General features: G+C 41.4%; 1 protein-coding gene across 1 annotated transcript in view; it reads right to left on the reverse strand.

Annotated features, from left to right (window-relative positions):
• Positions 1–13354, reverse strand: part of THOC2 (THO complex subunit 2) — a 114693-nt gene that overhangs the window by 12802 nt on the left and 88537 nt on the right. The window contains exons 32-39 of the mRNA XM_065410718.1: positions 12198–12634; positions 10818–10876; positions 9265–9300; positions 5743–5880; positions 5304–5373; positions 5068–5225; positions 3094–3170; positions 2934–2981 (exon numbers count right to left, since the gene is read on the reverse strand). Coding sequence (XP_065266790.1) covers positions 2954–2981; positions 3094–3170; positions 5068–5225; positions 5304–5373; positions 5743–5880; positions 9265–9300; positions 10818–10876; positions 12198–12634 — 1003 coding nt within the window. The 3' untranslated portion in view covers positions 2934–2953. The remainder of the gene's footprint in view (positions 1–2933; positions 2982–3093; positions 3171–5067; positions 5226–5303; positions 5374–5742; positions 5881–9264; positions 9301–10817; positions 10877–12197; positions 12635–13354) is intronic.

Below are 13354 nucleotides of genomic sequence, written 5' to 3' on the forward strand. Positions count from 1 at the left end.
GGCAGGCCGAGACTGCCTCTGTGGGCGCCTCTTATAGTCCTACGACTTCTTATAAGCGGTCTCGTATTTTGAATGGGTGGCCTGAGCGGGAATCTGCTGCGCTTGAACTTAGGTTTAGCCGCAGCTGGAACATAGAGACCCAGAGTCTGGAGAGTCGTGCGGGAGTCTTTCAGGCCATGCAGCTTTGTATCCGCAAACAGAGCTTTGCCGTCAAACGGGAAGTCCTGCAGGGAGGTCTGCGCCTTGCTGGACAGCCCAGAGAGCAGGAGCCATGACGTCCTTCTCATGGACACCGCGGAGGCCATGGACCGCGTAGCCGTGTTCACTGCATCCGAAGCTGCCTGTAGGGTTGCCATTGCAGCCGCTGTGCCCTCCTCCACCAGCACTTTGAACTCCTTCCTGTCCTGGAGGGAGTCCTCAAACTGGGGCAGGGAGCCCCACAGATTGAACTCATACCAGCCCATGAGAGCCTGGTGGTTCACCAGCCGTAACTGGAAGCTCGAGGACGAATAAATTTTTCTTCCAAACGAGTTCAGAGTCCAGCCTCCTTTTTGGGGGTAGGGCCTGGTTGGCCCGGCCATTTCCTGTGGTTGACAGACTCGACTACCAGGGAGTTAGGAGCAGGGTGGGTGTATAAGTATTCATGCCCCTTGGCGGGTACAAAATACTTGCGTTCCGCTCTCTTAGAGATGGGGGCCAATGAGGCCGAGGTTTGCCACAGGGCATTTTAAATTTTCGCCACCCCTTCGTGGAGAGGCAAGGCAACCCTGCCCGGTGCCAAGGAGTTCTTGGTAGGCCCTAAAGAGTTCTTGGTGGACCCTAAAGTCCTCTTGCAGGACGGAACGAGGAGGGGGCGTAATCGCCTCATCCAGGGAGGGTGAGGAGGCCGGCACGGTACTTTGTGTGTCCACCGGCACCGGAGGGTCCACCACCTGGTCGGTCTCCGGGCACGTTGCTGAGGACGTATGACCCACTGACTCCTTCCTTGGAGGTCTGGAGAGGGAGGCCGATGGTCCTTCTGAGGCTCTGGCCATCGAGTGAGTCCCCACTGGGAGCTGCGTCGGGGGCCACGGTGCCCATTGGTACCATTGGGCCAGCCACGGGGTCCAGTGCCACTGCACCTGCTGTGGCACCGGCGAATCCAGCTGTTCAGCCTGGCTGGTCTGGCCCACCGATGGACGACTACAAAGGGAGGCCGGGCTGACATACGACCTGACGTTGGTCCCCGGACCTGGAGGAGCGGCAGCGCCAGGAGCGATGCCGACCATGGGACCGTGATCCCAACGTGGAGGACAGGTACCGTCGGTAACAGCTGCTCCATGACTGGCTCCAGCGGCTGGACCCGCGACGGTGAGATGCCGGTGATCGACGCCTGGGGCTGCAGAGGCGGTGCCGTGGCAGGGTCCTGGAGCAGAACGACATTGACGTTTGTGCTGCGACCGGCTGCAATAGCCCCTCCGAGACGAGGACCTTTGGCGTCGTCTGCCTCGGTCCCGTCTGTGTTCGCTCCTTGAGGCGGAGCGGTGCCGAGAGTCTCGGTCAGATGGAACCCAACCAGACAACCTGGTGGGCATCAAGGGTGAGCCACGTGGACTTTGCCCTGAACGGTCGCTGGGCAGCGAACAGTGTCGGAAACATTCCCTTGACTGAGACCAGTACCGAGTCGGGGGTGACTGTGGAGATCCCAGTGGCGGCTTGCCTCTGGAGCGTGGGGCCGACATTGGCGGTGCTCCTGGTACCGGCATGGACATAACATCCCGGGCCGCCTGCAGGGCCTCCAGTACAGAGGGCATCTGGACATCCGGGGAGTGCTGCTCCGAATGGGCCGTGCTACTCCGCTTGACTTGAGTCAGAAGCCTAAAGGCCAGTGGGGATCGAGGACTGCCCGACATGGGTCTAGCCTCTGTCCTGGGTTTACTCCGGTGCCACGGCGAAGAAGGCCTCTACCTAGCCTTCTTGGCGTGCCCCGCAGACAGGGAGCGGTGCTGACTAGTCGATGGCGCCCAAGGGTCGCCGCTGCCGACTCGGAGCGGCATGCTGGAGCCAGGGTCAGCGCCGACTCCATCAGAATAGCTCGGAGCCTAATGTCCATTTCTCTCTTTGTCTGAGGCTTAAACGACTTGCAAATCTTGCAGCGATCACTGAGATGGGTTTCCCCCAAACAGCATAAACAGTCCACGTGCATATCACTCACTGGCATAGATCGCCTACATGTCTCGCACGACTTAAAACCCAGGGCACGGGGCATGTCCCAGCCCAGGCGCTCTAGCTAAACTAAACTAACTAACTACAGGCACCATACACTGAACGAACAAGCTGTTTTGGGGACAAGCTACAGCAAAGTTGGAGCAGAGCAGTTCCGAAGCACCTTCACTGGCAGCAAGAAGGAACTGAGGATGGGGAGAGCGCGCACCACCCCTTATACCGCGCCATGGAGGCGCCACTCCAGGGGTCGCTAGGGCGCTCCCCTACAGGTACTGCTAGGGGAAAAACTTCCGGCACCAGTGCACATGGCGAGCACCGCTCCTATTGTGGAATACACATGAGCAATCACTCAAAGAAGAATAACTTGTTAGCAAGAGATTATCAAGCAGCAAGTGGATTATCAAGGGCTGTCTACATTATAGCAGCCTTGTTCCCAGCTGCCCAGAATCTCCACATCATTATGTGTTGCAGTCCCCCTCTAATACCTCTCTCTTGCCCCCCAATTCAGCCCCTTTATCAAGGCTTCTGAGGGAGTCCTCTTAGAGCAGCCTGGGGCTGTCTTCCTTATTTATGTGCTAGGGGAATTTTTTTTTTGGATCCCCTTTTATGCCACTCTGGCCCTTTAACCCACCTTAGACGGGTCACGGCAGAGATGTGAATTTTACCCACAGACTTTAGCAGGTATCTTCAATACTTTGGTAAAGGGAAAACATGAAAATAATTCTTACCTTGACTGGAACAGTCTTCATTATCTGTGCTTGTCTGAAGATTTATGAGTAAATTAAGCATTAAAGAAAAATGCTTCTTTGATTCCTTAAGAACACAGAGTTATCTTACTTCACTTTTTATGTTACTTAAAATTTCAGTGATCAACAGTTAAAAGGATATTGTTTCTTTTCTTCTTTCCCTCCAGCACTGTCCCGTTTTTCCTTTTTTTCTGTTTTTTCTTTATCATGTCTAGACTCCTGTGCAAAATTTGTATATGGAAAATAAAGTAAAATATGTTTGAGTGTATAAAGAATTTCATAATCAAGTGTGATAGCCCAAAATCATCATAGCCAATTAAGTTTTATATTTCTAAAAATAAGGATTTCACTTGGATGCTACTAAATATTGAAAGGCACTGTAATATACACACCACCATTTAAAAAAAAACAAAAACATAGGCCCTGTCCACTTTCATCCTGAATACTATAATATTTGTGTACAGTAACTCTTCACTTAAAGTCGTCCCAGTTAACGTTGTTTCGTTGCTTATCAATTAGGGAACATGCTCATTTAAAGATGTGCAATGCTCCACTATTACGTTGTTTGGCTGCCTGCTTTCTCCACAGCTGGCAGCCTCCCTACGCCCCCTCCCCGCCACAGCGCTCCCGCCCACCGGCAGACCCCATGGATCAGCACCTTCCCCCTCCTCCATCAATCAGCTGGCTTGCGGCATTTAGGAGGCAGGAGGGAGGACTCGGCGCGCAGACTCCCCCTCCCTCCTCTGCCTCCTGCCCGCAGCAATCAGCTGGCTTGCGGCGTTTAGGAGGCAGGAGGGAGGAGCGAGGACTCGGCGCGCGTCCCCCCTCCTTCACCTGCCTCCTGCCCGCGGCAGTCGGCTGGCTTGCAGCATTCAGAAATGGGGGGGGGAGGAGGGGAGCGAGGACGAAGTGTGCGAAGTAAAGGGGGAGGTGGGGGGGGGAAGAGGCGGGTCAAGGGTGGGAGCTTGGGGGAATGGGTGGAGTGGATGGGCCGAGGATTGAGCCCCCTGCCCCCGGCAAAGTCAGTGCCTGTGCTTGCAAGAGGAGCAGCCGGACAATCCATCCTCTTCCACTCTCTGACTCCACCACCTCAACTAAACTTCATACTCAGCAGTGATGATTGTAGTATTAAATTGCTTGTTTAAAATGTATACAATGCCTTTTGTCTGGCAAAAAAAATTTTCCCTGGAACCTAACCCCCCCCCATTTACATTAATTCTTATGGGGAAATTGGATTCGCTTAACATCGTTTCACTTAAAGTCGCTTTTTTCAGGAACATAACTACAATGTTAAGAGAGGAGTTACTATACTTATCATTGCCTCTTCCAATTATCAATTTAACAATATATTACATTATTGTAAACAATTTTTTCTCAAAAACTCCGGTAAACTCCATATGCATAGTTGAAGACAGATCTACTGTAGTCACTACTATTTTTAAAATGTCTTAGAAAGAAGACTACACTAAATGGGTGCTCTGGTGTCTTCTTAGATATGGCTGCACTGAGACGTGCAGTTAAAAGAATAAGAGTCAGTCTGGTTCACACTCTAATGACTGAATATAATCTTCAAATTTAACACATTTCCTTACCAAGGGCCAAATGAGTTTTCCCATATAGATTTCTTGATCAAATATAAGCTAACTTTGGCAAAATCAGTATTTAATTAAGGCCCCATTTCAGATTTTTTTTCTGAAAGTAATTTTTTTTTGGACTGAAAAGGAACCTTAATTCCTAAAACCAGCGAAGTATAGAAAACGCTGTTTTTAAATATTAGTTCCCCAAGCTAGACTATAAACTCACACCATAGCATTCAAAAATAAGTATTATCTGGCACAGAAGGTTTCCTCCATCATTTCTGCTAACATGAAAGGTGTTCCCTTATGAGTTATCCAGTCAGAGTTGACTATTGAGTGTATTAAGTAAAGTTGCGGCTACCTGGCCAAAAATTCCAGATGAATTTTCCTCTGCCAATTGCAATATCTGTGTCTAATCTAGGCCATACACCTAGGGCATTCAAAAGCTGAAAAATAACTCCAAAGCATTACCTGGCACAAAATGTTTCAATTAAAAGGTTTAGTAGTAATAGACAAATGAGAAAGTTTATTCATTTTACCTTTTTGCTACCAGAGGAACTTTTCTCCATCTTTTCAGTTTTGATTGAATCACCTTTTTCTTTGCCTGAAGATTTTGATTTGTTCTTCTCCTTTTCCTTCTCATTTGAACGAGGAGAATCAGATGGACTTTCACTTTTACTATGTTTTGAAGAACCAGCTGGAAAAAAAACCCATAACACAATTCATAATAATGACTGGACACTTCAAGCACAGAAAAATGAAATAAAACACATACTTGTTCCATTTTCCTCTTTACGCCTTTTGGTTGAGTCCTGTGGCACCTCCCGGTCACTATTTGAATGATCCTAAAGCCAAATACAATTATGTAATGTTAGCAGACTAACGGATGCTGATTTCTAAAACAGCATCCTAATTAGAATACTGTACAAACACCATATTTTGCAAGTTTTTAAAGGCAGTTGCATGATTAAAGCTTGTTTAAAGTTTCTGAACTTAACTCCCTTGACAAGGAAGATTAAAATGCAGTTTAGAATCTATTAACGTCAAGTATTGACCTTTTAAGAATTAATAGGGCAAATGAAGAATAAACCCTGCAGCAGGTCACTTCTGTCTATAAAGGCTATCACACCAATTATAATTATTATGGCTTAGAGTCAAAGAATGAGTCAAGCATGCACCAACTTTCTAAGCTATTTCATAAAAATGTCACAAACCCTTTTTCGATCTTTCCTATCCTTTTCATCTTTCTTCTCTCTCTCTCTGGATCTTTCCCTGGACTTGTCCAAATCTTTCTTGTCCACTTCTCTCTCCTTACTCTTGGACAGTGCAGGAGTAGTGTGGTTAATGTAGTGCTGTTAAATTAAGGCAATATTACTGAGGATTAATATGTCTTCCTAAACGTGGAAATGAAAAAAAATCCTATTGTTTACTGCACCAGATCTATCTCAAAGAATAAAAACTAAACATTATTACTTTCCAGCCAAGCAAAAGGTTAAAGGCACCTCTATTGTCCATCTGTGGGAAAAAAATGTAGCATAATACTCAAAAACTCTTAAAAAAGCATCTTATACAAAGCTGAAAATTCAAGTTCCATTTTCATAAAGAATCAGCACTAGCTTGAACTGAAAATACACTTAAGGTAAATGTTGTTGTATTAAAAACACATTAAGTTGTTTACCAGTAACTCTTAATATAACCAATGCAAACCAGGTAGCAATATTGTTGATTCTGCCAGTGAAGATGCCTGGAATTACTACAGTACACCTAGCATATGGGAATCCTGACTTTCAGTACCAAAGAGGTAACATAGAACTAACTTAATTTGCCCAATTATGGATCACTGTGAAAATTGGCTTAAATTATACATCTTTTTGATATTAGCATCCCATCAGATTTCCAGCATATAGAAGAATAATTTACAAATGAGACAGGGATAACTTAATGGGATCTGTTTTTTAAAACATGTTATTACTTTTTGTTAAACAGTAATCTTAAACCACAAAGTGTTTAAGTCATACATTTTTGGAAGATACTCAGAACACTGAATGGGTTCTCCAACTGCAATACTGTAAACAATCAAAGAAACATGAGTATGGAGGCAACTCAGTGGGGCCACAAATCCTCAAACTGCTGGCTAGTGGAGAGAAGAATTCTTCAAGTTTGTTTTGCAAATTTTCCAGCATATAATAAGTACATTAATTCTATTTTTAAGCAATTTCAATATTCTTTGTTCAGAGTATTAGCGACAGACGTGATTGTTTTTAATATCTTAAACAGTTTTTGGAGAGGGACGTGGGAAGAAAAAACAAGCACCATCATGGAATGAGTAAAAACCCCAACAAATTTAATTCATTTCCTTTGCTTTATTTCCAGGTTTCAGCAAATATAATTTTTAAACATACTTCATTCCCTGGTTGTTCATATCCATGAAGTACAGAATGTTCAGCTCCCTTCCCCCAATATACCCTTCCTGCTCCAACAAGATGCCATCGCAGGCACTCTCTTGGGGATATCACAACTACTAGAGAACATGGAGTCTGCTCTATGATAGAAGTTGCAGATCTTCTATTCCAGACTCTTCTTCCCACTTGCCCCACTCCCTCATATTTAGCTGTCAGTTAAGATCTTCTTATAATTAATCATTCTACTCAACAGTATACAAAAAGGAATACTGAAAACCTTAGCCAATTGCTGGTTATTTAAGATGAGCTTTCCAAAAGCACCAAAGGGATTTAGGCACCCAATTCTCATTAACTTTCAATGACAGTTGGGTACTTCAGTCTTTGAAATTTGCACCCTTTATTTTTAGGGACATGTGTCAGGGAAAGAAGAGGGTTTGACTTCCTTACTCTATAGACAGAGTCCATACTCCAGTGCTACTTTATGAGGGTTGTGATTTTACCAGCAGAACCTGCATGCTGGTTCATTTAGTCAGAGAAAGAAGGAGCAACTGGAAGGGAGGGTGGGAGGTGGAAAGTAGAGCTCAGAAGAAAAGCACTTCATGAACAGTAATGCCAGGAAAAACTATGTTAGTACAGTGCCTAACTCAGTGGGGTCCTGGTTCATAACTGGGATTCCTAAGTGCTACAATAATACAAATAAATAAAATAAACAAATATATGTTATAGCCCTATATAGCCTTATATACATAAGGACATTCAGCAGCCAACACTAAAATTGAGCTGTTTACTTTGAATTAAAACAATATAAGCAATTTGCAGATTATTTAACATATGTTTAATTCAGTTGTTTGTCTTAATCATATGCACCAATGCATTGGCATATAAAAATTATTTAATTCTACTTCTGAAATTAGTTTAGGAAAAATTGCCTTAGCTAATACATTTTTTTCCAATATAACATCCCCCACCCCCACACATCCCAGTTGTTAACAGATGTGAGTGGGAGAGAAATGCCTTGGATTTCTGAAATCAGAAAGGCAATGCTTTCAAAATAAGCTAACAACCCCAAATATTTAAAATGACATATGTTACATAGACATGACAACTGTGTAAACAGGAAAACTATGAGAATTTGGTACATTACGGAGTTGATGCTCCTGTCTCCCTTTCTAAATGTTCCTATGTATGCTGTACAGTTAGCACTGGAAACACTTAGAAAAACCCAGTGGATTAGCAACTAGCAGTTGCAGAATTACTGCTGCTGTTTGAAAATTATATAAAAAGAATTCTTCGAAAGACTTATTTAAGCAATCTGAGCTAAAAGGTACAATAATACCTGATGTACACTTTGCAATAAGCAACAATTCTCTCATGCATTTTTAAACTTGTTTCCTCATAAATGATAAAGCATAATGACAGATGAAAATCTATAAATTAATTGGGAAATGTTCATAGTTGCTTAATTTGATATAATCAACATTTGTGCTAATAAATACCTATGTTATGATTATTGGAAAGCATTTTATTTATTAACAACACAAGATCTCAATAGTCAGTTTTAACAGACATACCTACTCCCCGCCACACACACAGTAACATAGATCCACCAAAAAGGATAAGAAATTATTCTAGTACATTACCAAGTTCAAAGTATTTCTATGTGCTCATTACTGTAATATCTGAGTATTTTGGTAAATATGTTTTAAAACTACATTAGTGCTTGTTTTATGGCCTTTTCCCAAAATATCAGAATGTACTAACATTAAAAAGATGTTTGAAGTAATTTGTTTTAGAGGACAATTCTACAATATTTTTAATTTGAATTACATTTATGAAAAAAAGCAAGCATACCAATAGGATAACTTAGTTGTTTGCTACCCACCATCTCTGGAATCACACTGATGGTGGTATTGATGGAGATTTACCAAGACACAAATGAGTGAGGGCTACTCTAGAAGCATGAATACTGCCATAGTATTGTTGTTTTCTTTATGCAAAGTAAAGTTGCAGGAATAGCTATGAACTATGAAAAAAACGTGTCTGAGAAGGATCAAGGAGAGGTGGAAAATTAAGTGACCACCCTATAAGGTACTGCCAACATAACAGACCAATGTTGACTGCACACTGTGCCAACTGTAGTTTATTCTACAGATCAAAATCTAAAGGCAAATGTGTAAAGCAAATTTATACAATGGTTGAAAAATCTGTTTCTATGCTAGCGCATACATTAATGCGGCCTTCAATTTCTCTGGTAATGTATATCATCCACACAAGATTAAAATCTCTCCACATAAAATACAAATGTAATCTTGGTGACACATAAAAAATTCAAACCTTTGCTGAAGAGTCCTTGAGTTCGCTGAGGCTGTCCTGTAGAAAATGAATGGAGATGACACGTAAACTGGCATAATTTTCAGAAACCAGAGGAACTTTGGGAAGCAGGCCGTACCTTGAAACAAAAAACAACTACTCCTTCCAGAAGAAATCTGATGTTAATATTTTATATTGAACAAAGCTAAAGCTAGAAAACAAAATTTACATCTCTTTTCTAAACTAAATTATATCAGCAATATGATTCTTTAAACTACAAAAGTAAATTTGTTCATATTCAATTTGTCATAAAATATTAAAAAACCTCCCCTCCACCCACAAAGATTTCTGCAATATTTAAAAAAAAAAAAATTCTTTAAATGAGTGAGCCACAGATGAAATAAGAGTTTAAAAATATATTAAATGCATCTTCTCCACTTATAGTTAAACGTGGTAGAAGTCTCCTAGAATGTCTTTAGGTTTCATTTTGCAAAAAATAGATAGAGAAAAAAAATATACTTGATGTTACAATTAAGTCCTTATCACTATCACCTGGTTCCTCAAAACTGATTATATGCACTTTTTACTCTTATTTCTGCAAAATTAATTATTATTCTTTAAGTAACTCTTATACAAAGAAAGACGTATTCTTTGAAAAACAAAACACTGAATTTTTAAGTTGGTAAGATGGTGAAGTTTTAAACACCCCACATAATCCATCACAGTGCTCTTGATGAAGTATTAGTAACTTACAGTTTTAAAGGTTCAACGTACTGCAAATTCAAAGATTCCATGAACTTAGATGGCTTAGAAATAAAATTAAATATGGAGCAAGGAATGGCTACCCTGAGTCTTCAAGTAGGCTACACCCACGGTATTGTGCTGCGCTTGAATGCTTGGGGTTTCTCTTTGCTGGGTGGTAGGCTTGGTTGCCACATCTGGTTTTATCGTAACGCAGGGCTCAACATGGTGGGAACCCATTGGAATATAAACAAACCTCGAAGGGAAGGTGCAACAGAAGCTGCATGCTCACTGAATATACACAACTACAGGAGAACTGATCACCAAGGAGACTTTAAAATGGAACTCCTTTCAAGACTCCTCCTTGGAAGGCACACATCGGTATGATGCTCATCAAGAAGCCTGATGAATTCAGAGGTATCCGTATATCCCGTAACATCCAGAAAATCTTCAGTGCTATATATTCTTCAATATTAGTGCAGAAAAATATGCTCCATTCTGCTGCAAAGACTCATTTGCTTGTAGCTACCATTGCATTCCAAAAAAAACTGACTGCTTAAAACAATGAGGCACTTCTGTGTAAAAATTTTCTTGCATTTTTCAAACACTATTTACAAAATTTGTGCTAGGTCCTTGAAGCTTTATTTTTTCTAATTAAAAATATTTAATAGAAAAAAAGAGTCCACCAATAAAGAAAAGGAATGCATTTTCTACTGCAAGATAAAACCTCCAGTGGTTCCAGTATATACTTGGCACAAAACTTGAAGGAAGTCGGACACTGGCATTCCAAACTTGTGAGCCTAACATGGGCGCTGCCTTCCTCAGGCTATACTAACCTTTACTGTTGAGGAATGTGATGGAGAAGAATGGGTATCAACTTTGCGACGTTTTTGTTCTAAAAAAAAAAAAAAAAAGAAAAAGAAAGAAAGAAAGAAGCAGTAAGCATTAAAACCCTAGCAAGAGGGGATAAAATCTGATTATATTACTTCGCAAAATACCAAAGGAGTTTAAAGTTAGAATTAAAATTTTACAGTTGGGAGGATTAAAAGTATTGATCATCATCAGGAGAAAGTAACAGACCTGATCCCATGGATTCCACAATTTCTCATCTGCAGAATCACCTGTTTTGCTGAAAAATTGTGCTTTAGTGTTTAAACTTTCATTTAAAATAATCTGTGTTTAGCCCTCAACGTTATGATGAAAACCTTGAAAATGTGGAACAAGTGGAAACTGATGCATTTTTCTGAGTCTGCAAATAGCCTAAAAACAATTGTTCTGAGATGTGAGGTACCTCATTCATCTAAACACGCTGCTAACAGCAAAACCCTAAGATGATAACTTAAATGTCCGCAAAAAGAACAGGAGTACTTGTGGCACCTTAGAGACTAACAAATTTATTAGAGCACAAGCTTTCGTGGGCTACAGCCCACTTCTTCGGATGCATACACTCTATATGCATCCGAAGAAGTGGGCTGTAGCCCACGAAAGCTTATGCTCTAATAAATTTGTTAGTCTCTAAGGTGCCACAAGTACTCCTGTTCTTTTTGCGGATACAGACTAACACGGCTGCTACTCTGAAACTTAAATGTCAACATTGTTAACTATTTCACTGATGACAATTTTAGTAGAAACTATTCCAAACAGCTTTCCATGCCTTCTGCAGATGCTAAAAGCCACAGCTGTTGCCTACCCAAATGCCAAAAACTCCAGCTTTCCTCCAAAAACTTCCATATGCTGTTTGTAATACATTCTCAATACAAAATTTTTTGCAGAATTCAGATTGTTTTTTGCTGTAGAGTATATGGGATCTCAATTACAGTAAGCAAACAATCAATACACATTTCCATGTATAATCTATTACTAGATGATGACAATACAATTTAGAATCTTCACAAGGATTTGTTACAAGAGATATTCATATGAAACCGTATTTGAAATTCTTAAAGGTAGTAGACCTTATAATACTCTGCTCTCACTGAAAGTGGCAGGAACAGAAAACACCTCCCCCCGTTTGCTTACTAATGCCGGAAGTGATTATCTTTTTAACTACCTGGACCAAAAAGTTAAAAAGAAAAGGGTCTTTTATGATTAGATGCTAATTAGCACATAGCTACTCTCCTTCTGCCTGCCCCCAACCATTTTTAGGTATTAAGCAACTTTCAAAGCTTCTGTACATTATTGAAAAGGCAACTTTAAAAAAAAAAAGTTTAATTTACCCCTTTCAGACTCTGATGTTTCTGATCGGGGAACAGGTGACTTCAAGGACCCAGCTACTGACAATTTTTCTCCTCCTTTAATATTTTCCTTGGATTTCATATCCTTCGCTACATCTCTTTCTCTGGATGGCTCCTTTTCTCTCTCCTTTTCTGCAGCGAACTTTGACTCAGCGTTGGTAACAACTGTCTTGGATTTTTCATCTTTTGGCGTTTTTTCTTCTTTCTTGGCTTTTTCCTTCTCTTTGTCAGATTTTGGTGTTTTTTCCTTGGTCTCTCTTGATTTATCATCTTTGTTTGCCCGTTCTTCCTTTGGTTTATCTTTTCCATCCTTTCCAAGTGCCTTGGCCTCTGGAATGGCAGCCGGAGTCTTTTCTTTTTTTTCTTTATCTTTTTCCTTCCCACTTTTTTCTTTATCATCTTTTTCTTTAATAATTTTGCTGCATAAAAAAAGCCCAATGAGTGCTCAATATCAAAACTAGCTTCAGTTTTCATAATCAAATGCAAATCAGTTTTTACTTTTCAAGATTAAGACAAAAAAACCCTTCTCAAAATGCTAAATAAGTGACAAATTCCTGTCTCTCAATGTTCATCCGCTCATCTTCATAGCAACAAACCAGTACCTTTCTTCTAGCTAAAATGGGAGGATATAGGAAACAATGCTATTACATGATTAGCAGGGTTCTGACGCACACAGAAATAGTAGGCATTACAAAATATTAATGTTTTTGACTCAAGGCTATTCCAGCCCAGCAGCTGTGTAAACTGACTATGGGTATGTCCATGCCGCAATTAAACACCAGCTGCTGGCCCAGGTCAGCTGACGTGGGCTCGTGGGGCTCACACTGCAGGGCTGTAAAATTGCTGTGTAGACATTCAAGTCCAGTCTGGAGCCTGAGGGATGAGGGATGGACCCAGAGCCTGGGCTCCAGCCTGAGCCTAAACGTCTACACAGCAATGTTGAGCCCCGCAGGTCAGCCCGGCTGTGCCACGGGTCTTTTATTCTACTGTAGTCATACCCACAAATTACAAGTACCCAATTAGAGCTACCAAGCATTTGTTGTGAGATGTCTAGCCCACTCCAACAGATTTCAAGGATTGGGTTCACAGTATTTAAAATGGATCTTAAAGTTCAGCATATTAGATATGATTATTTCTTT

Source organism: Emys orbicularis, chromosome 9, assembly GCF_028017835.1.
Source record: "Emys orbicularis isolate rEmyOrb1 chromosome 9, rEmyOrb1.hap1, whole genome shotgun sequence".
Lineage (NCBI taxonomy): Eukaryota > Metazoa > Chordata > Testudines > Emydidae > Emys > Emys orbicularis.